Genomic DNA, 24,960 nt, shown 5'->3' with positions numbered 1-24,960 from the left:
ACTGACTGCAACCTCAGCCACTTGGGCTCAAGCAATCCTCCAACCTTAGCCTCCTGAGGAGCTGGGACTACAGGCACTATGCCATCCCACCCAGCTAATTTTATTTTATTTTATTTCGTTTTATTTTATTTTATCTATTTATTTGTAGAGACAGGGTCCCACTGTGTTGGAAAAGGCAACCTTTAAAACTCTTAGAAGAAGACACAATAGAATATCTTAGTGGCTTCAGAAAATAGATTTTTTTAGAAAAAGAAAACACAAAACACTAGTCATAAAAGAAACAATAGATAAATTTAAACATATTAATATTAAGAGTTTCTAATCATCAAAAGATACTCTAAGAAAAGGAAAAAGAAACAGCATACATTGAGAGAAGATAGATAGTAGCAGCCATATAACTGCAGTCTCCAGGGAAGTTCCCATGATATGCTTATCAGGACACAAATGCAAGAATGTCTATAGCAGCATTACATACAGAAAAAAAAGAATTCAAATATCCATGGATGGTAGAACAGAAAAATGGTGCTATATTGACAGAATTTGGAATATTATACAATGATAAAAAATAAATAGAGTCTTTTGAATCAACAAAGATGTGGCAAAAAGCCTACACTTAAGAACATTGCATTGATAAACCTAACAAATAAAATTAAAGAGCATAGTTTTAATATTACTTGTTATGAAAAAAATTTGTTTTCTTTTTTAAGAAAGACTTGGAGATGACACACAAAATTCAGGCTTGTGGTACTTTTAGGTGGGGTAGACAGAGAAATACAATGTAAAAAGAACACTTTGCTTACTAGAAGCTATAATTATGAGAAATGCAATGTGAAAGAAACAGATTTCCTCCTAAACAAGATGCAATAATGCCAATTACATTCTAGTTCTGATAATGGATAGACCTTTAATGTCTGTTTGCTGTTTTTTTTAATACATATATGTTATTTAAATATATATATTTATTTAAATGTATTAGGCAAATTCAATGAAGCTTTTAAAAAGAAAATACCTGTACAAAGCTGATGTGAATGATGTAGTATATAATCTTGGTGTTAGCATTTAACAAATGTTGAGAATTTTTTATTGTGACCATATTTTAAAGAAATCACTAGATCAAATATTTGCAAAGTAAAATAAATGAATTAAGGTAGAAAATAAGAAGAAGAGTTCAAAAGAAGATAGGCTCAGTGTGAGGTGGAATGGTCAAATAAAGATTTGTGAAAGCAGCAGTAGTTTCTAATGGCAGAGTATGGCCTTTCAGATGCCACTTAATCAGTAGCTGCAGGAGCATGTTTTAAATTGGTTCAGGAAGTGACAGCTGGATGTCAAATGAAAGAAGAACTTAGGAGTGAGGGGGCTTTGACCAACACAAATATTGTGTTAGCTCCAATTCACAGAAGCTCTTTACAGACCCAAGTGCTTTGAGTGCCTTAAATGACAAAGTTTTTGTTTAGTTCCATATTTTACATTGTATGCTGTAAAATACAAATATAGTACTTTGTATGCACCTTTTGAAACTTTAAAAATTATTATCATGAACATGTAACCTGATTAAATTCAACGTGGATTTATTTTTCTCTTCACTCCTTCATGGTGTCTTTGTATAAGCCTTTGAGGAACTACTTTTCATTGATGACACTAAGGAGAAAAAAATGTCACTTTAATTATCTCTTTTTTTCTGTTTGTTTGTTCCCTTTCTTGGTTGAAGGTGAAAGTCTGGTTCCAAAACAGGCGGATGAAGTGGAAGAGGGTAAAGGGTGGACAGCAAGGAGCTGCGGCTCGGGAAAAGGAACTGGTGAATGTGAAAAAGGGAACACTTCTCCCATCAGAGCTGTCGGGAATTGGTGCAGCCACCCTCCAGCAAACAGGGGACTCTCTAGCAAATGAAGACAGTCACGACAGTGACCACAGCTCAGAGCATGCGCACTTATGATATAAACAGAGGACCAGCTCCATTCTCAGGAAAGAAATGTTGTGATGGCAAGCCTTACCCAAACATCGTTTACACAGAGAGATGACTATGGCAGTGATGTTTCATATTATTAAATCCAGGCATTTTGAATCTGTTTTTCATGATTTATAGAGGGTTTACACAAAGTTCCACTTATTAAAGAGCTTCCACAGTGAAGATGGAGAAGGTGAACTTGCTTTGAATATTCCAGATGTGTTTGGTCGTGCGTATGGCAGTGAGCAGGTATGTGTTTGCTTTTGCTTGCACTGAAAATTAAATTGCTATCAAGAGCAAACTACGAACGTTTTTATTCAAGATGTCTCCAGAGTGAAGATGCCGAGGATGAACTTGCATTGAACATTCCAGATGTGTGAGATCATGTGTATTACAGTGGGCAGGTATTTGCTTTTGCTTGCACTGAAAATTAAATTGCTATCAAGAATAAACCATGAAACATTTTATCCTGAACAGCCACAGTGCCTGAATTCACTCAAGTGGATAAAAAGTGTATTTTAACTCTGTATATATTACCCTTAAGTCATTTTCCTGTCTTCACTAATTTAGCAATGCATTCATATTAGCTGATGAAAATAGGCACTCACAATGACAACCAGAGCCAGTTTCTTGTCTTTTTTATACATTTTGTCATCCCAGAGGCAATCAGTATGTGCTTACCTGTGTTCAAGTAGAGAAAAATACAGTAGAGTCTGATAGGACATATTCTTGTACCACAGACAAAACAAATCTTATGTTGCATTTACTATCAACTGCTGCTAATACATTATTATAAAACTTACCTAGCTCCTGAATTCTTCCTATCTTATAGCTTAAAAAAATTAGGATCATAGGCAAATCAGTTACCTTGCAGAAAGAGCTTTGTATGACAGACATTGTCTTATTTTATTTCTGTAAAATATTAGCTGTATGAATATGATTTAATTAACAAGAAAACATTTCTTCCTGATTGACAACAGTGTTAGACAAGGTGCAAAGTGAAACTGGTTGCTCAAGTTGATAGAAAACAAAATTCTGAATATCTTCAAATTAAATTCGGTAAAAACACATTATTTTTTCATATGTGATGTATTCATGCAGAACAACTATCTTTGTATTTTGTTTTTAAAATGTGTTTAATAAATGATCCTTTGTAAATAACTTTGGTCTCCCTACATTAATTTTCTTAATTTTTATAGATTTCAATATCAATAATTAACAAAGTCTCAAATCTATCTGCACTTGTGCAAATCCAGATGATTATAATTAGTGGATTATTTACATTTTTTCATTTCTGAATTTTTTTATTATGGCAGGAAAAAATAAATCCTTGTGTAATCAAAGGGCGCCTAAGAATGGGCATATATTAAGCTATTTCTCTAATTTGAAGAATACAGTGAATGGATTTTTGTGTGTGTTTTATGAAGCCACAGATAAAAGTAGGAAAAAAGTATTAAATAATAGTATTCACCACAGTGAGGAAAATAAAATAGTCATACATTTTTAAAGTTATGTCTGATATATGTAAGTTAATCCAACAGTGGTTTTATAGTCTGAATATGCAGAGTCTCTGATGTGAAATATAAGCTAAACAAGCTAATCAGAGTCCTCAGTCCTAATGGGACTAATGCAAGAAGTAAAGGATGCTATTAACATAATGTATTTTGCATCATGCATGATTGCACACGCATGGGGTGCCTTAGTCCTACTTATAACGTTATCACATTGTTTTTCATTTGTTTCATATTCTAAGCAGAAATGCTTGGAAACATTGCCAGCCTTCCTCCCCTGCCTCAATCCGAAACAAATACAGAAAAACAATCAGTAAAAATTTCTAAAAACCCATCAGTTAATGATTTCACTTGCTTTAGAACGATTAGACTGACAAAAATTAGATATGATATATTTTAACTTAATCTAGCATGATATATAGAGAGTATCCCAGAAATAAATAATTTTTTTGTATCACATTTTCCTTTTGTGTAATACATTTTATCTCAGTAGTTGTCAGTATTTTAAAATTAACTGAGAATAGACCATTCAAATTGAGGTCTGCCAGGCATGAAACAGACACTTTTCCATTAATCACCTGAATTAATACAAAGTCTGCTTGTGCTGATGACATCTACTTGGGTGGACTGACTTTCTTACTGTAGAATAGGATTTAAATTCAAAACATCTTGACAAATTAGTGAAGTGGGAAGATGTGAATCAAATTGAGTTCAATAGGGACAAAGTGGAGGATAATTCATTTGGGCAGGAAAATAATTTCCAGAAATAAGAGAAAAGGACCCCTTAGAAGTAGCTAAAAGGAGAGCTAATGGTTGTAGCCAAATAGACATAAGAATTCCAATGTAGTATGAAAATGAAATAGGAAAAAGGGATTCCGAATAGATATAACATTCGGGAAATGGGAGGTTTTTGTATCATGGCCATATCTTTATTAGAGAATTGTAAGCAATCCTGAAATGAAATTTGATCCAGAGAACACAAAGTGGTAGGAAAGGCCACACGGCTGACTAAAAAGAGACATCACTTTCTTTATGATGAATTAAAATGATCTGCCTGCCGCATAAGACACCTGACACACTATCACATTGCCAACACACTGACAATTAAACAGGGAAGCCAGAGTAATTTTTATTAGTGGAACTTGCCATCTTTTTAAAGTATTTCAGTATCCTCCTGTCTTCAAACTGATGCATAGGTTAGCTACGTTATACCCCAATATCCTTTTGGAATTAAAATTCTTTGAGGAAAATTAAGATATTCTCATGAACTAGCTGGGTTTAATTCACTCCAAAGGTGCCAAAAATCTGAAAGAACTCTACTTGTTTTTAATCTACACTGGGTTCCTGGCATGCCATGGTATCTTATTGCATAATGCCCTTTTCGTGTAATTCTATCTCAGACCCTGTGGCTCTGGGGAAATTCATAATAGCATGAAAGCACCCTTTTCTGAAAATAGTATGAAATCATGGTTAGGATGATTTTTTTTTCAGTAGGATTCAGAAGGATGAACACTACAAAGTTTTTCCAAAGACTGATCCACGTATTTTTAACTCATTATTCACACGACCCCAATTACTTCCTACTTCCCATATTTACCATCTGCTGTCAGACTATATTTTCTTCTTCAGAAACCATGCATAATACCTGAGTTTGTCATTTTGTTTTTTTAAGATGAAATAAATGCATTTAAAATAATCCCAATCACATTTTTAATATGCTTATGAATGCCATTACATGTAATAAATGTGGGAATCACTTGTGAAATTCAATAAAAGCTTTTCTCAGACTAGTAAACTAAGATTAGAGGCCAACTTGGCCGGGCGCGGTGGCTCACGCCTGTAATCCCAGCACTTTGGGAGGCCGAGGCGGGCGGATCACGAGGTCAGGAGATCGAGACCATCCTGGCTAACACGGTGAAACCCCGTCTCTACTAAAAATACAAAAACAAAAAAAAAAATTAGCTGGGCGCGGTAGAGGGCGCCTGTAGTCCCAGCTACTCGGGAGGCTGACGCAGGAGAATGGCGGAACCTGGGAGGCGGAGCTTGCAGTGAGCCGAGATCGCGCCACTGCACTCCAGCCAGGGGGACAGAGCGAGACTCCGTCTCAAAAAAAAAAAAAAAAAAAAGATGAGAGGCCAACTTAAAACAAAGTAAGTTATAAAAATAAATATTTAGTAAGTTATAAAAATAAATATTTTATATTTCCAATGCTACTCGTTTTTGAGAACATTTCTTAAATTCCTGGCGTACTGATGACAGCAAATGCTAATTTTCGCCTGACAGAAGTTTTGAGAAACTATAGAGTTAAAATCAGTCTCAAGAACAGAGTATCCTGGTAGTGACTGAAAAGATTTAAAGAACGTATTTTTCACTGTAATTTCTAAATACACGGAGCCTGGTGACTTTTAAGAAGCAGCCATTTATGCCATGACCTATTTTCTAATAAAATGCTTTTAAAATAATTCTGTTCATATTTGAGGTGACTAGTATTTAGACTATAATATAATATTTAAAAAAGAACAAATACTTACCTGGCATAGTTCTTTGAACTATTTGGGGGAATAACTGTATTTTCTTGGCAGCTCTCTTTGTTGCATTCTTTCAGTAAAAAGCAATCTAGAAAGAAAAATAAATTTCAGCTACAAACATTCCAAATCTTACAAGCGTGGAATATGCAGGATTGATCTGCAAATACTGTCATAAAAGTGGCTTTTTTGGTTATGTTTTTATATCTCCTGACTAAAGCTGGTCAGGGTAATAAATAACAATCCTCATGGGCACCTCAACATTTCTGCTTTCAACTCTTGCAAAATGTTGCTAGAAGTCGTAGACAAAGGAACAAAAATGGCTCCAGAAAACAGGATTGCTACACCAAACTCTAAGAACCTATAAAAATATGCGGCTCAAAATTTAAATATGTTTTTTTCTTTAAGTAATTCTCTGATGTCATGTATTTTTACAATACTCTTATCTTCACATTTACAATGGTTAAATACATTGAAAGTATATTTAAGACTAAAAATTTTTTTATGAATTATTTTTCCCCTTAATAGCTAAGTTTTATTCAAATGCAGCTTCAAACTGTGGTTTGAAAAATTCCAGAAAACTTTTGATTGCATCACAATGTATTCAGCCAGCTCAGTAATCCCCCATTAAAATATTGTTTACTTTGGTTACAGATGGTTTTCAGAAACAGCTCCCAAAATAGAATGAATTTGCAAATACAAATTATTGTCACATTCATTTCATGGAAGAAATGACACAGTGATTTGAGGACATAGTAATATCAAGTTTAGGCTGTACTTTGTATTTCTGTACTTCAAATAGTGGTTCACTGAAATAGACATGTATTTTTTTAAATTAAAGAGTAATCAGATGCTTTGGGAACAATCAATTGTCCTATGATTAAGTATAGGCTTTGTTTCTGCATATGTGTAATAACTATAGTTGAAAACATTAAATATTTTCTTTTCCTCAATACATATTAATTTTAAAAACAATAATTAGAAAATACTTGTCATTAAGGATAGGTAGTTTTTTTTTAAATTACCACTGCTGGCTTTGTTTTTCTTTAAAGAAAGGCGGTTTATTCTACCTTTTCCTGAATATACTACTGTCAATAAAGGAAAACAATCAGTCAAGATCCTTCTAATTTTCCTATTTTATGAAATGTTGGACTCAAACTGTTATTTAGGGTCAAGCTATTAATTCAATTGGATTATTTCTTTGGCTTTTATTTTTCTAGGGCAGAGTTTAATTATTTTCTTTGGACTCATCAACATTGAAATACAGTAATTTTTCATGATCACAGATATATATGGTGTAAGCGGGTGTTTAGGTATTTAAAAGCAGCGAAAAATATTGAAAGAAAAGTGGATGCTAAACTGATAGAGAACTTAAAAATACTTCTTGAATTGTTCAATAGCAAAAAAAGAAATTGGCTCATGAAATTGCACGTTCTATAAAAGTATCACCAACTTAACTTCTTTTAGAAGAACGTCTGAAATAAGCCTTTCAAATTTGCCTCTGGCTACCACATTTTTGGGCAAATTTTTGCTTACTGGAGGCATGTGATTGTAGCCAGTGTCAAAGAATGATGATTGGGCAAAATCTTATCATTTGTATCTGAAATAAAATATTTGCTAAATGTTATGAAATAAAAATCAAAGGAGATATATCTTGTTTGAATTCAATTTAACAACAGACCACAAATCGGATTGGTTAAGTGAAGAGATGTTCAGTAGTGACCATATTCTTCTCTGGAAACCTCATATAGATTTAGGTGTCCTTGCTAACAACATATTACACTTGATCTTAGCCAAAAGGCTGAGAAGCCATGCTAACATACATTAAATCATGTTCAGATATTTCCTTATGATAAATGCTTTTTTTAAAAAGAACATATAAGACAAACCTTTTTATTCACATGATACATAGTTTTAGAAAATATGTATCTGTATAAATGTATATTTTTAAATAATTTTGGAAATATACCATATATGCTGCTCTGTAAGCTAAGGTGTTTCTTTGCATAATAATAAAATATAAATATATTTAATAGCTGAACAGTATTTCTTTTTATGGATCTATTATATGCTATTTAACAATCCCTTACTATTGGATATTTTTTTCTCCAAGTTTCCCTTTAATAATATTGAAGTGTTTTTTTACATAATTCTCTGTAAAATTTAATTTTTCCCATAAGGGCATTTTGTAAAATTGTATTATTGGGACAAGAAAGTATGTTTATTATTAGGACTTTAAATATACGTTGTCAATTTTGTATTGCAAATTTACACTCATTCCAATACCTATTTCTCCATAAATAGGATAATTTTAATTATTAGAATTTTTAAAATTTATTTGGAATCTGATGATAAAGCGTATTTTAATTTGTATTTGTTCAATCATTAATGAAGTTGAACATCTTCATGTATTTATTAATAATTATAGTTTTTAAATTATTGATCATATTTTTAATTTTTTTTCCAGTGGTAACATTTTCATTTCTTTTTAATTGGTAAGAACTTTTTACATATTAAGTGTATTAAGTATTTATATGTCATGTTATATAGTTATAAAATTATAAAGTTAAAAATTAAGAATTTTGCTACTTTGGTAAATTTCCAGAGTATGTTATTTTTTAAAAAGCAACAGGTAATTAGTAAATAAATTGATCAAATGAAAAAACCTATACATTTATGACTAATGTCTTACATATGTAAGCAATAGACTAAATGAATATATCTTATTTCGTTTTCAGTAAATCTTTTTCTTATTAATAATACATAAATTCTAAAACACTAAATAACTACATTATTTCACTTAGTAGGAGGTCATACAAATGATATCTTAATAGTAACAAATATAATAATTATTAAATCTCTTAGGTCTTTTGGTTTGGGGAAAACAACAAGAACACAGACAAACTTTGATGTCTCCCTTAAACATATTTTCTTCCTTTAGGGGCAGTAGTATATCCACAAAAAGTTAGAAAGGCAAAATCAACAGCTTTTTTAAACAGAAAAACAAAGCCACAACAATAAAGCTACCTATCTGTAATGACAAGTATTTTTTAATGATTACATCTTTAAAATTTAGATTTCTTCTAGGAGTTACCAGCCATGTCTTCCAGGCAAGTCACATATGCAGCTGAGAAAACACTAGATAGAGCTGCAAAGATAAAAATATACCTTTAAAAAGTACCACTGTGGTAAACTTTCCTTGACTGCACTAGAAACAGGCGTGGAGGAGCAGGTGGGTGCGAGAACTGCGCCTTTTAACAGAAGCATCAGGTCTTAGAGGAAGAAACAAATACTTTGAGGGAATTTTTTTCTTGGTCTTTTAGTTTTTAGAGGAGCAATCAAAATGAACTCCAGATGTATTAAAGATCCCGTGTACATTAGTACATAATTAACGTGTACTAATGTTAATTATAAAATTATTGGTGATAATAAGATCCATTGTTTACTAAAATTTTTCCACTACTCAGGATGCTGAGGCAGGAGAATGCCTTGAGGCTAGGAGCTGGAGTCCAGCTTGGGCAACAGAGCCAGACCCCCATCTCTAGAAAATAAATTTAAAAATTAAACATTTCATGCATGCAAAGCATTATATAAGTTGCTATAGTGAGAGCCAAATAGAAACAAATAGAAAATCATTTCTTGTTCCTCATGAAGACTTTGGTTGTTAATTTTTTAAAATGTACCGTACACCTATTGAAAAACTTTAAATTATTAGTGGACACCATTATGGAGAAGCCTATATAACATTCTGATATTACAAAATTAATGCAAAGAAATTGTTCACAATAAAATTACTTTAAATTTGCTTTAATTTTTTTTTACGCTACCTTGGCCAATATTTTATTATAGTCAATTTAATTCATTCATTCTATAAATATTTCTGTACTAATTTTAGGTAATGTTCTGCTCAATCATCATTTAATTTGCTGTGCTATTGGTTTCTGTTAATATATTCCTCAATCTTGGAGAACATTTTAAATAATTGCCTATTCAGCATTTCTATGGACGTTGTTCAGCCCAGTTCCATTTTGTTAATGCACAAAGCAATTCAATTTCTGTAAGTGCGGGCTAGGAGCAGCCAAAGCTGTCCTTGTAGTACCTTCAGAGGCAGTTAATAAGGGCTGGCTGACATTTATGACTTATCTTTTCTGTGTGTTTAACTATTACTATTTTTCCGCCAGTAAATTTTCAAGCTACTGCGGCAAAACCAATATTGATTCTGACATTTATGCTTTATATTTTGAAATTTATTTTGATCATTACTTATTATTTTATTGCTGTTACTTTGAAAATATTATACATTTTCATTGTATAAAATGTCATTAGATCATGCAAAAAGTTTATTTCTTGTAAATAATTACTTTAGGAGTTTGAGTGCATCTACGGTTCCTTCTGTTATTCTTTCTAATCAGGAGTCCGATTACATAAAACAATCAAAACGTGACTTAAAGATGTTCAAAATAATTTTGATGAACATGTTCAAAATTTAAAAAGTCATCTGCATTAAAAAATTTTATTAATAAAGCTGTATGAAATGGTGACTTTTTTCCAAGCAGCAGTAAAAGTTCTAGATAGTTCCCCGGGCAAGAGGACAGAATACAATGCCCTACCCTGAAGTCACTTAACAAGGTGTCTAGGGTAATGTAACACATGAAAATAGCTGTCTCCCCTGTTTTCCATTCTTCTTCTGCTGTATGTAATCAATTTTCTACACTGCAGCTAGAGCGGTCCCTCTAAAATGCAAATCAGATTAATAAGCGGTTCATAGTGACTTGCAAATGTAAAATACCATGTGAAGGCTGTAATGGTCCATAATGAAACATTTTTACACATTTTTAAAAAGACAAATCAGATCATAGCCCTTCTTTGCAGAAAACACTCCAATGACGTAGAATAAACCCCAAGATTCTTACCTGGGCCTCACAACACTGTAATATCTGGCCACACACTGGTCACCTATCTTGTTGCCAACACTTTCCCCGAATAGCCTCACAGCTCCAATCACTCATGCTTCCTCCTGATCTCTGCCCACACTGAGATCACTTATGTCTCATTCAGGCCTGTATTCCCAATCCTGTTGCCTGGAATGCTCTTCCACCACATATATTTGACTTACTCCCTCATTTCCTTTAGGTTTTTATTTCTTCACATAGCTGATATCGGACGTTCTCAAACAAAATGGCACTATCTGTGACATTCTACCATTTTAAGAAGTACAGCATTGTTTTTCTCTTACCCCTTGGGTAGTTATCTACTGATCTTTTCCCGTTATTGAGTGTAGGTTTCATAAGAGCAGAGACTGTCTGTTATGTATATGTCTCTAGCACTTTGAATGGTCTCTGGCAACCTCATCAGCAACCCACATCCAGAATTTGTATGAATTAGAAAAGGGTACTACTGACTCAAACACTAGACTACCATTGCCTGGAGACCACCGTAAAAATGATATAACTCTATGCTAATTTTGAAACAAATTATACCCCCTTCATATATATATAGTTGTGCAAATTATACCCAATTCATAATTTGCACAACTATAAGCACTGACTCTGAATTTGAGAATTTGCAATGATCAATGAATATTTTTGAATAATTGCATGAATTAAATGGCATGAGATCCATCCAAAAAAATCTCTATATCTAAATTAATATAGTTGAAAATGGAGCCCTAGAATATTTTTTAATAGGCAGTCTACAAATATCACAAATCAAAACGAAAATCTGGTTATGATCTTTCAAACATCATTGCACTAATAATATGCAATCAGAAGAGAATAAGTAGAAAAGTTAAGATCATGTTTTAACAGATGTTCATATATGATTTAGAGAAGAAGGGAAAATTTTCCTTCTTCTCAAACGCCCATCTTGAAATTCTCACATTTTTTTGCAGACAGTTTGGCTGGTTTCCAACACACATCATTGCTTGTCTGGTATGAGGAATGCCATCTGTGCAGTATGGAAGTCCTTTTTAAAAAACAGGCTGCTAATTATGCTCTGGGCAGGTGCTGTTAAAGTGAAATCAGGTGTCAAGCTTACAATTGCCTAAAATGACCAAATTATACTGAGAAAGACTGGTATTCCATATTGTAAAATGGAATTTAAGCGTGGCATGTAAGCATTCCATTTTTTGGGTGTTACAGAGGTCAGGTTGCATAACAAGGCTGTAAAACTTTTAAACTACTTCACTTCCACCATCCACAAGAAGAGAAAGCTTTACTTTAAATCAAGATTATTGACTAGATCAAAGTTATATATTTTCTCACTACAGTATCTTCCCAACTATATATTTTTAAATGAAAGTAGATGAAAGAGGAACAGTGACCTGAAAAGTATGACAGCCAATTCTAAAATACATAAATTAATTTAGTGAAACTAGAATCAGTCTTCCATAGTTATTAATTGGAACTCATTTTGTAATTGCAGGAAATACGGCTCAATAGAGCTATTCAGCTCCCTGCAGGAAAAAATGATCAATTTATTTTCTTTAAATATATTAATCTTTAGAAGTGTTAGAGCTTGTCTCAGTTTTACTACAGATTCATGATGACATATTTGATACTGTTCTAACTTGTATATAGCAAAGCAGAAAATTCTCTTGTAGATAAATTTTAAAGCGTGAATATGAATATTGCTACTACAATTAGAACAGTTTATTATCATTATATGAATCTAACTTTGCTATTGCCTTTATGTGTGACCTGTTTTCTGCTTGCAATACAGCTAATACATTCTGTCATTTAATCTTCATGGTAGTTCAGTGGCTAGATTCCATTATCGTTCCAGGTTTCAGGTGAGACTATTGAAGATTACTTGAAGCATCACAGAGGCCAGTAACTGGCAGAGCTCAGGCTTATATTTCTCTAGAACTGTTGAACTCCAAAGCCTGTGTTTTGATTACTCCAGAAATGGTCTCAGATTCACCTTATTAGCCAATCTAATCTCAATGGACATATCATTAGCATTGTAAACTATTATAATTTACATATTACTTGGTCACAGTCAGAATGTCAGCCATTGTAGTCAAGGCAAACAGGACCACAAAAAGGAAGCCTAGAGGCCTCTCTCATCATGTAATTAGTGGGTCTCTTAAAGCCAAGAGACGTAAAGTGGAAGTCTTGTTCTTACATCCAATTTCATTTAGTTTAGTTATCTTGTTTCTCATCAAGTTGTGGTTTATAAGTATCAAATAAGAAATGGAAAGTTTTTGCTTCCAGACACAGGGCTATGAACAGAACTAGCATTTTAAATATCGAAGGAGAATACAGAAAAAAAACAAAGAGTAATTTGGAGGTATTGCCTTTAGATTAAAAATTTCCCTATTAGAGCAGTATAAGAGGATTTTGTTATTGTGACCTATAGACAGAAGAATTCATTGTAGTGGGAACTTGCTAGAGATGCAAATTCTCAGGCTCCACCCCAGACCAACTGAACCAAAAGCTTTATAAATGAGCTTAGCAATCTATGAAGCTACCAAAAAAAGAGGATAATTTTCCAGAAGCAACATTTTTGAATTGCCCTGATATGTAAAGAATAACAATTTCAAACACCATTTGGCCAGAAAAAATATTTTTAAATCTATAATTAATTTTAAGAATTTTCATGAACCATCTTTGTTCTTATTTTATCTAGTAAAACAGCAAAACTTCTAAAATACAAATTATCTTGAGGCGAATTTTGTAAAGTATTTAATTATCTCAAGTCACATGCTTGAAATTTGGAAATAGTATTGGTAGCAGTGGTGGCCCACCTGGAGCAGCCACCACCAAGATGCTGGCTGCAGTGGAGGTGTGGCAGAGCTGCATGCTCCAGGGAGCCATCAGGAGCTGGGAGCAGGCAGGAGCCCCACCCTTTCGGATGCAACTGTAGCTGCCCAAATCGTGGCTGCCCAGGCGACCTCCCTATGATCTTGGGGACTAAGAGAAGGCAGCAGCCCTGCCCTTCTGGGCACAGCTGCAGCAGCCCAAGTTACAGTGTGGACCCAGGTGTTCCTGTGCTCTTGGGGGCTCAGGAAGGCCCCCCACCTCAGCAGGTTTGGAGGTGTGTGCTCCTGCTGCCTGGCTTCTCCTCACTCCTGGCATACATGCTCCAATCTTGGAGTGAGGATAGGGCAGAGCCTGGGCACTTCTGCAACCCAGCCGGGTGTGCGCACTCTTGGGGCAGTGCTCACACACACCTTCCCCTTGCCACCATGGTCCCTTTAAACTCTGGGCACCAACAAGCATGGGAGGGAGGGCTGAGAGGGTGCTGACGGCAGTTTGGTGCTAATCTGCAGGCACCCCTTGGCACAGACAGCCTGGGCACCATGAATGGGGACAGGAAGCAGACAGGCTCCTGGGCAAAAGAGGGCAGGTCTCTGGTGAAGCCTTGCCTTCAAGTCAGTGAGGGCCTGAAGCCTGGGGACCGGACAGCTGGTCCAGCAGACTTGAGTGGGTCTTTGTTGTGCTTTTTCCAGCCACTGCCCATGGACCAATCAGCATGCACTTCCTCTCCTCTGAGGCCCATAAAAGCCTCAGACCCAGCCAGACTCAAGTAGAGGATGGAACGACCAGCTGCAGAGAGGAGCTGCCCACCCCAGGGTCTCCTCTCTGCTGAGAGCTGAAGGGACAACAGCACAGCCAGCTGTGGAGAGGAGCTTTCCACTCCAGGGTCTCCTCTCTGCTGGAAGCTGAACACTCACTGGGACACGCCAGCTGCAGAAAGGAGCTACTCACTGTAAGTATCCCCTGAGCTATTCTATCAGTAAAGCTCCTCTTTGCCTTGCTCACCCTCCATTTGTCTGCATATCTCATTTTTCCTGGGCATGAAACAAGAAATTGGGACCTGCCAAATGGCGGGACTAAAAGAGCTATAATACAAACAGGGCTGAAATACACCCTCTGCTCACTATGTTGCTTGCAACAACAAGGAGAGAAATGAGAAGGAGAGAAGAGCTGTGGCCCTTTGGAGACCCCAGATCTAGGGGTTCCCCAGCCAGGGCTATGAGATCCTTTTTGGGGCTCTGCAGTTCCTGGCGTCTCCAAGTTTCTGGGCAACACCACATTCCTTGGTGCCAGCATGGAAGCTGCTTGTAGTATGACTGGTTCAGCCACAGCCTCACAGGGAGCCAGCCTGCCTCACTGCAGCCAGCATGTCTGGCTGTGCACAGTGGCCAGACCTCACGCTTGCCCACACAACGCTCACCACTCCATGCTGGACTCACCCTTGGCAGGTGTGGAACTCAGGCGAGTAGCATGAGCTGAGTGCAGCCTACCAGGCCAAGTGGGAGGAACAAGCCCAACAGGCCTAAGCAAAACTCGGCAAAGGTGCCACTGGCCACAGAGGTTTCCAGCCAGAAAAACATTGCCCCAAGAATCCCATGACAATATGATTAGCACCGTAAATAACAGTAATTACTTTTATCTGCCACAGGTAGTAACTGCATGAAGTGTATCTCCCCTAACACCTAAGGCAACAATACTAGTTTGGAGCATTAGGGAACGAACAATTTTTAAAGTTTTGGAGAGCATATAAATGTACTTATATATGATTTTAAAATGAATTTTAGTTTGGAAATGCTAATATTATTTTCACTAGTAGAAAACACATGGACACATGTGCACACACATACACACATACAGCATTCCAGGTTAATACCTAATCATTTAAAAATATCTGCCAAGATTAATCAGTTCGAGTGCCAAATCCCTATGGGAAGAACAAACATGAAAACGGAAAAAAGTGTTATTGTTGTGTAAAGAACACAATGCAAAATGTGCATTTAAACTGCAGTGTCAGAAAATGAGGTAGTTAAATATTACAAACATCAAGAAGGAACTCCCTACATCATCACTATATAAAAAATACTCAACTAAAGTCAATAATAAAATATATACTATTTTTGTACGTTTAATGGAATCAGTACCCCATTTTAAGTTCAATGGTACTGCTCTATTGCAATCCTGAAGTACAGTAATTATAAAAAGACCAAACTTGGGAGGTTTTATTATTTCTTCTGCAGCCATAAGAACATACAACTGCCTCAAAAATATATATTTTGCTATTCATAGATAAAACATAAGAAATCCTTACCCTCAACACATTTTATGCTTCTCTCCAAATTTTATTCCTTCTCCAACCTCACACCCTAATCATTCCATCATAAGAACGAATGATGGAAGAAACAGTCAAGAATGAAAGAAAAACTCAGCTTCTTGCTATAAGCTTCTCCCTTCACCCTGTGAGGTCCCTTTCTGATCCCATGATCTGCCATGGAGTATACGGATTTCACTAGATATTTATCACTTCAGATTCCCTCCAAGCCAAGTGAATCGGACATTATCCAAGCCCACATATTAAGCTGAAAATGGTCTGAAATATTTTAAGAAAATAAGTGAGCACAAATCAACACTGGTTACCCTTGTTCAGTAGAGAAGAAAAAAGAGAGAACCATAATATTGTTTAAGGGAAAATGACATAGACTAGAAATATTTTCAAATCATGAAACATCTACGATTCTAGATCTCTTGATGCTTAAATGTAGGGTCCAAAATATCTTTCCATTTCTTCCTAAATTATCTCTAATAGTTTGTCTAGTGTTGTTCTATGCTGATAAATGCTAGCCAGCATTTTGCAAATTATCCTACTGTTCTCATCCTACAAATGGATCCTGGGTTTCAAGGAGAACTGACAGTATTACTAATTTCACAAATTAAACAATTAGAACATATGGTATATTGAGACCATAATGAAATTATGAGATTGTAAATTCTTTTGCCTGCAATTTAATTTTTAATGGCAAAAATTAATCTATGGTGTCTATTTGTAGTGAGTGACTCAGTAGCAAAACACGTAACTACATATTTTTAAGTAACATGACTATAAACTATGCAATTCAACAAAACTGCATAGGACAACCAATGTTGAATTGTACCCAACATTGACTGATGAATGATTACTCTTGCTTTTGCATAGGACTATTCTCTTACCTAGATCTTGTTACATGATCATCTTTCTAGGGAGTTCAATGACTTGCTCTGTCCATTGCTTAACCAAATTTTGTTATTAACTTGTATTATCTATCGTTGTTCATTAATAAATAAAATTGATTTTTATAAAAAAAATTCTTGCTAGAAGTTTAGATCAGACACTCCATGGTCCTACTTTCACAGGTTCAATCCACTCCAGGTGTCAGTGGGTTTATCCAGGCTTTCACCTGAGTGCAGGATTCTGGAGCATCTCTGAAAGATGTTCCAGGCACTTACTTTCAACAATCAATGCCTTTTAATGTCTTGGAGTAGCTTTAAAAAAAGACAAAAACTAATCTGGTTTATAATATAATTTACCACTTTTCTGCACCCAAGGAGATAATACGATGCCTAAATCTCATCTCAAAGGTGTAGCTTTTTCCTTTTTATCAGACTTACATAGTCATAAGGAGCTTCTACATATCCTTCACAGTATTTATAGTCTTCTCTCATTTTTAGCTCCTAATAAAACACCACATCTGTCTACATCATATGACATGAGACTGGAAAGAACTTATCAAGAGAGAAAAGTTTAGGAGTTTCTACTGTAACCCACACCATTTGCCTGGGACTGCTCCTCCTAATCTCCTTGTAAACAGTCGGTAGCTTGTGACATTTTACACAAATGAAGAAAAAGTTTCCGTGTTCAGAAAAACATCATACACCATATAGATCTTATGCAGCCAGTCAAGGAAAAGGAAGAATAAAATATTATAACAAAATAAGAACATATTCAAAAGGTAAGGAAACAGGGCCTATTATTGCTAAGAGCACAATGGCAGGATGCTGCTGTTTTGCGTAATCCTGGGACGGTTAATATTACAGAACTCCTGTGTCAAAGGGAGAGCTCCAGAACACCTACACATTAGATTGAAGTAAGCTTTACATATGTATGGTCTATCAAAAATATGATTAGGGAATCGTCTTCTGTCAACAGCAATAAAGGTTATTTCTTCCTTTATGCCTCTTATTAGAAAATTTTTTTAACTTTGTGTTTTGAATTCATTTTAAAGATCCTTAGTTAAAAAAAAAACCTTGATAGGAAATTGCAATTATTTTATCTTTTATTCACTTCATTTTGATAATTTTCTTCCTTTCAAAATTCCATTTAAAATTTTTCAGAGGCCAGACACAATGGCTCACGCCTGTAATCTCAGCACTTTAGGAGGCCAAGGCAGGTGGATCATTAGGTCAAGAGATCGAGACCAGCCTGGCCAACATGGTGAAACCCCGTCCCTACTAAAAGTACAAAAATTAGCTGGGTGTGGTGGCGCACACCTGTAGTCCAAGCGACAGAGAGAAACAACGTCTCAAAAAAAAATTCTGAAATATGGCAGTATATAATTTAAAAAGTATATATGCAAGTTGGTTAACATCTTCTCATCTTCTGGGAAAAACTAAATCATACTATTGTCTACACTCTCACCATGTCTTTCCTTTCTGAAACTGTTCGCTGAACTCAGTCTTGTCATTGGAAAATCTGGCTGGGTGAAAGGTATATGTGAGATGGTTCTCAAAATGTCGGTATCTGTGTGTATATTCTCTGCCCCCAAGCATCTGATGCAGCTGAAGGAGCAAGGGTCTATTGATAATCACAAGTCAGTTGTGAGCAAATCTCTGAGGTTGGCACAAAGGTTGAAATTGGAGGGACCAAGGAAGACTGACTCCCTAATCTCCTTTAGTTTTTAATATTGTTCTGTTCTTAAACTGTTGCTTTGAGTTCTGACTTTTGGAAACACATTTTTTTTTCTAGGAGATTACCACAAAAATCTATTTAGGGTGATAACTTTTCCCCCTACAATGGGAGATGAAAAATGAGAATATAAATTACTTGTGTTCCTAAGTAGGGGAAGCATGACACAAAAGGAGGGGTAGGTGATTTGCACAAAGAAGATGAACAAACTAAAGACATAACTCTTGCACTTTATGGTTTTGACTTAGTGGCTTTACAAGACCAATTAAAATAGTACTTTATAAAAACATGATTTTGTCTGCTATATTTTTGGTTTATATTTTTACATGAAGTATCATTTATTATTTTTCTATATCTTACCCCTGCCTTTCTGCAAAAAATTTATAATATGCTTTACTTTGGTCTTGATGCAACCTTTGCCCTTGTTTAGGAAAAGTGTTTGCTCTTCACTCCTGCTTCTATGATATTATATTTAAATTACTATTACCTTGTTAGTCAATGAATTACATTTTGCTGTTAGTAGTAGCTTTTTCTCTAAAATGTCTATAAATCCAGCTCTAGGAAATTGGGTATAATGACAAGTATTTTTAGCCTTACCTGGCAAGTACTGTTACAGAAATTTTCAACTAAGAGTCTCTTTCACAATCAAAATGACATTTAACAAAATACTCATATACGGTAAATGAATATTATGGCCCCATATTAAGGATTCGAAAATATTTTTGTAATTCAAAATATAATCAAATGTATATTTCCCAATAGTAGGTTTTACATGAAATGTAGAGAAGTAATTTTAATAATCCAGGATATATCAGTCTGTTTGATTATAGCTACAGCCCTTATATATCTTCATATATTTTTGCAGGAAAATGATTTTAACTTATTTCATTAAATTATTATACGGAAAATGTTAAGGCATCTTCCTAGCTTATTTCCAGCCACTCCCAGAAACCCCAGACATTGGAGTCACAATTTACTAGTTCTATATGGTACAGTCACATCTCCAAACCTTGGATTACAATTTTTTTTTTTTTTTTTGACGCAGAGTCTCGCTCTGTTACCAGGCTGGAGTGCAATGGCACCATATCGGCTCACTGCAACCTCTGCCTCCCACGTTCAAGGGATTCTCCTGCCTCAGCCTCCTGAGTGGCTGGGACTACAGGCCCACGCCACGACGCCCAGCAGATTTTTGTATGTTTAGTAGAGACGGGGTTTCACCATGTTGGCCAGGCTGATCTCGATCTCTTGACCTCATGATCCACCCTCCTTGGCCTCCCAGTGTGCTGGGATTACAGGCATGAGCCTAGAGGGCCTGGCCACAATATTTTTTTTCTTCTGCTAACATTGTAACAAATGCTCCAAGTTTCATTTGTTTGTTTTTGTAGCTTTGTAGCTTATCTTGAACACTTATCTGGCAGAATTCATTCCTCCTTTTGCTTGGAATGCCTTCCTTGACCGCAATTAACAAGCCTGCACCTATTCTTTCAGGTTCTGCTTATACAGAGCCTCTGCAGGATGGTACAGGTTCTCCTCTGCACTAGAAAGCTGTCTAAGGGAAAGACACCAGGAGGGGATACAATCTAAATAGCTGAACTGAGGTTCTGAAACAGTTAGCAGGATTGGCTCTTGTACTCTTTCACCACCTTTCTGAAAGTTTCAATAAATAATAATAGTAATTATTATCCAAACTAACCATTTGGCTTTTCTATCAAAATCAAGGTGGAAACTTCCTGCAATTAAAGTGTTTGTAGTCCCCCATCCACATTTCTTATTCATTGAAAATAAACACTACTTTTAGATCTCTACCCTACTTTCTTTACTATAATCAAGAAAATAATATATTTATAAGATATATGCTTGTGTTGAATGTAAAAATGCATTATTTTCCTTTGGATAACAAGTTTATGAATGGATTAATCATTTTTCACCAAATATTTGTTCTTCATATAGCCTAGGAGTGATTTATAGACTCATTTTTCACCATGAAAATAATTACCATTTATTGGAAAGGGATTTTTATGTAAATATGCCGAGAGAGAAAGAGAAAAAATCACATAGAATTTAGCATATTCATGTAATTATAAATTATATTAAGGCTTGCAAACAATTAAAAATGTAAATCTGTTTAGTTATCCACAGTTTTCAAATATTATTAAATCATTATATATAGGCTGGAATTGAGAGAGGAATGTCTTCTGTAAAGTTGCAAACTAAAGGAGACAATATATTTCCAGCCTATACTGATGTTTCAGTAGCATTACGTTTCCAGTTGAGTGGGAAAACCATACTGAGATTCAACAAATGGACTACGAGCTTTATGAATTTTACTGCAAATATGTAAAGTAATACTTCCATTTCTCTTTTATAAATTTGCTTTTCCTTTATGCACTTAGAAGAGCTCATTACCAATATGACAATTTGTATGTTTTAGACTTTCACCACATAGCTATTTCAGATGAACAGTAACAGGTGGCAAAGCGTTCACATCATGCATATCCAGGCTGCCAGTGATGGCAAATGCAAACAGTCAGGTCCAGACATATAAAAAATATTGTTTTCCTAGACGCTTTTCCTGTAATAGGACACATCTCCACCTGGAATAAATCCACAGATACTTCAAAGTGTAATAAATCCCCATCCAAACTTATTAGCTCTTTCATTTCCTAGATCCACTCCTCCTGTGTTATGTCCTACTCAATTTATACCACTGCCATCCTCCTAGATGCCCGAGTTAGAATTTTAAGTCAAATTTGCCTCTTCCTTCTGCTTTATTCTCTATTTTAACACTGAAACTGATGGTAGATAGTTCAGTTAACTTCGCTTTAAGTCTATTCTTTTGGGCCCCATCTTTGGTCTCATTACCTTGACAAAGACATTCATTAGCACTGGAGATCTGGATGATTTTATCTTTCTCCAGAAAGGATTTGTTTCCTTCCGAAATTCTTTTAGGGTAGGGCATGTAACCTTAATTCAGTTAGGAATGAAGTAATCTGAAGCTGAGTTTTAATCTATTGTAGGGATGATCTATTTCTAATTCTTCCTTATTCTTGCAACTCTTTGGGTTTCTCTTCATTATTGGAAACAAGAACTTTAATTTTTGCCCCATATCCTGCACTCACCTTGAGCTCCAACACATTGCTGAAAGTTATACTGAGCTTCAAGTTCTGTCAACTATTTTCTCTCAGTCCAGTCCTTTAGCCTCTTAGTTGATGCCTGGAATTATCACTAAATGTCAGGATGACTTATTTTCACTTTTCTTCTCCTGAGGACCTTGGCTTATCAAGTCCTACCTATGCTGTTTGCTCTCTAATATCTTAAAATAGGGGTGCTTTTTAAAAATGTGGTAAAGTTTACACAACATAAAATTAACCCCTTTTAAAGTGAACAATTCAGTGACATTTAGTACATTCACAATTTTGGACAATCACTATCTCTACCTAATTCCAAACATCGTCCCGAAAGAAAACACTATACTCATTAAACAAGTACTCCCTCTTACACTTCTATAGCCCCTGGAAACCACCAATCTAGTTTCTGTCTCCATGAATTTCTATTCTGGGTATTTCATGTGATGGAAATTATACAGTATGTGACATTTGTGTTTCACTTTTCACTTAGCGTGATGTTTTCCAGGTTCGTTTTTGCTTTAACGTGTATCAGTACTTTATTCCTTTTTATGGGTGAATAGTATTCCATTTTATATAGAGGCCACATTTTTGTGCATTCATCTGTTGATGGACATTGGAGTGTTTCTACCGTTTGGCTTTTACGAATATTGCTGCTATAAACCTATGGGTCCAAGTATTTGTTAAATACAGGTTTTTGGTTATGGGGGGTATACACCTAAGAGTGGAATTGATGGGTCATATGATATTCCTATGATTAACTTTTTGAGAAACCATCAAACTGTCTTCCACAGTGGCTGAACCAGTTTACATTCCTAGAGCAATGTAGGAGAATTCCAATTTCTTAACATTTTCCAATGCTTCTTATGTTTTCTTTGTTTGTTTTGATACTAGTCAGCCATTCTTGTGGGTATAAAGTGGCATCTCATTGTGGTTTGGATTTGAATTTCCCTAATGACAAACCTTGAGCATCTTTTTATGTACTCATTGGCCATTTGTATTTCTTTTTTGGAGAAATGGCTATTCAAGCAGTGGGCCCATTTTTAAATTCGGTTGTCTTTTTTGTTGTTGAGTTCACTATGTATTATGGATTCTCTATGTAAGAGTTCCCTATGTATTCTGGACACTACTCTTTGTAGATACATGATTTGAAAGTATTTTCTGGCCAGGCACAGTGGCTTACACCTGTAATCCCAGCACACTGGAAGGCTGAGGCGGGTGGATCACGAGGTCAAGACATGGAGACCATCCTGGCCAACATGGTGAAACCCCGTCTCTACTAAAAATACAAAAAATTAGCTGGGCATGGTGGCGCAGGCCTGCAGTCCCAGCTACTTGGGAGGCTGAGGCAGGAGAATTGCTTGATCCCGGGAGGTGGAGGTTGCAGTGAGCTGAGATCATGCTACTGCACTCCAGCCTGGCGACAGAGTGAGACTCTGTCTCAAAAAAAAAAAAAAGGATTTTCTCACATTTTGTAAGTTGTCTTTTTACTTTGTTAAATATATTATTTGATGCATGCAAGTTCATAATTTTGATGAAGTCTGATTTATTTTGTCTTCTGTTTTTCATGGTGTTGGTGTCATATCTAAGAATTCATTGCCTAATCTAAGGAATCTAAGGTCATAAATACTTACTCCTACATTTTGTTTTGAGAGCTCTATAGTTTTAGCTTTCATTTCTTGGTTGTTAATCCATTTGAGTTAATTTTTATGTGGTGTGGTAGCAGGTAGGAGTTCAGCTTCATTCTTTGTATGTGGATACCCAGTTTTCTCAGAACCAGTTTTTGAAAAGACTATTCATTCTCCTTTGAATGATCTTGGGACCCTTGTCAAAAATCAATTGAACATAGATGTTTATAGTTTTATTTCTAAACTCTCAATTATATTTCACTGGTCTATATTTCAAGCCTATGTCAGTACTATACTGTTTTGATTACAATGGCTTTTCATAAATTTTTAAAATTGGAAAATGTGAGTCTGACTTTTTTCTTATTTTTCATTATTGCTTTGGATAATTGGAGACTTTTGCAATTTCATATAAATTGAAGATTGGATTTTGTCATTTCTGCCAAAAACATTGTCAGAATTTTGATAGGGATTGTGTTGATCACTTTGATATCTGTAGATATTGCTATCTTAATAATAGTAGGTTTTCTAATCCATGAATATGGGATAATAACAGTAAATTTTCCTATCCATAAACACATTTACTTTGGAGTTCTTTAATTTATTTCAACACTATTTTTTAATATACTATTTTTAGACCAGGTTTAGTTTCACAGTGAAACTAAATGAAAAGTACTTAAAATCCTCTTATACCCTCTGCTCTCTTTCAACCCAACATCTCTCTCACTATCAATATCTGCATCAGAATGGCACATTTGTTACAATCAATGAACCTACATTGACACATTGTCATCAAAAATCTATACTTTACATAAGAGTACATCACTATCTGTTTTAAATGCTGTGGATTTGGGCAAATACATAATGATGTGTACCTACCATTATAGTATGCTGTAGAGTATTTTCACTGTCTCAGAAATCCTCTGTGTTCCATCATTTGATTCCTTCCCCACTGTAAACCCAACAATCATCAATATTTTTACTGCCAACAAAGTTTTGCCTTTCCAGATTTTTTTTGTAGTTGGAATAATATAATATTTAAACTTTTTATATTGGATTCCTTCAACTTAGTACTACTCATTTAAGGTTTTTCTTATCTTTTCATGGCTTGGTAGCTCATTTCTTTTTAGCACTGAAAAATATTCTATTTTCTGGGTGTACCACAATTTATTTACCCATTCATATGCTGAAGGACATATTGGTTGCTTCCAGTTTTTGGTGATTATAAACAAAGCTACTATAAACATCTGTATGCAAGTTTTGTGCAGACTAAAGTTTTTAATTCATTTGAATAAATACCAAGGAAGACAATTTCTGGATCATATAGTAAGAGTATGTTTAGTTTTGTAAAAAACTGGCAAACTTTTTTTCCAAAGTAGTTGGAGCATTTTGCATTCTCACCAGCAATGAAGGAAAGTTCCTATTTTTCACATCTTCACTAGCATTTGGTATTTGTCAGTGTTTTGAAATTTGGTCACTCTAAGAGATGTGTAGTCATATCTTATTGTCATTTTAATTTTTAATTCCCTAATG

The 24,960-nt window shown here is 35.1% G+C and overlaps 2 protein-coding genes and 1 long non-coding RNA gene across 3 annotated transcripts in view; 2 read left to right on the top strand and 1 right to left on the bottom strand.

The window, feature by feature from the left end:
* Window positions 1-3,106, top strand: part of MEOX2 (mesenchyme homeobox 2) — a 73,260-nt gene extending 70,154 nt beyond the window's left edge. The window contains exon 3 of the mRNA XM_004045123.5: window positions 1,709-3,106. Coding sequence (XP_004045171.1) covers window positions 1,709-1,933 — 225 coding nt within the window. The 3' untranslated portion in view covers window positions 1,934-3,106. The remainder of the gene's footprint in view (window positions 1-1,708) is intronic.
* LOC115935242 (uncharacterized) overlaps window positions 1-6,301 on the bottom strand; it is a 71,226-nt gene extending 64,925 nt beyond the window's left edge. Inside the window, exon 1 of the long non-coding RNA XR_010134604.1 lies at window positions 5,988-6,301. This is a non-coding gene — a long non-coding RNA (uncharacterized lncRNA). The remainder of the gene's footprint in view (window positions 1-5,987) is intronic.
* Window positions 3,089-24,960, top strand: part of AGMO (alkylglycerol monooxygenase) — a 409,277-nt gene continuing 387,405 nt past the window's right edge. Inside the window, exons 1-2 of the mRNA XM_055347366.2 lie at window positions 3,089-5,606; window positions 14,434-14,693. The gene's annotated coding sequence lies outside the window, so the exon portion shown is untranslated. The remainder of the gene's footprint in view (window positions 5,607-14,433; window positions 14,694-24,960) is intronic.

This window comes from Gorilla gorilla, chromosome 6 (assembly GCF_029281585.2).
Source record: "Gorilla gorilla gorilla isolate KB3781 chromosome 6, NHGRI_mGorGor1-v2.1_pri, whole genome shotgun sequence".
NCBI classification, from domain to species: Eukaryota; Metazoa; Chordata; class Mammalia; order Primates; family Hominidae; genus Gorilla; species Gorilla gorilla.
Note: the sequence above shows the minus strand (reverse complement) of the source record. Positions and strands in the feature narration are given on the sequence as shown.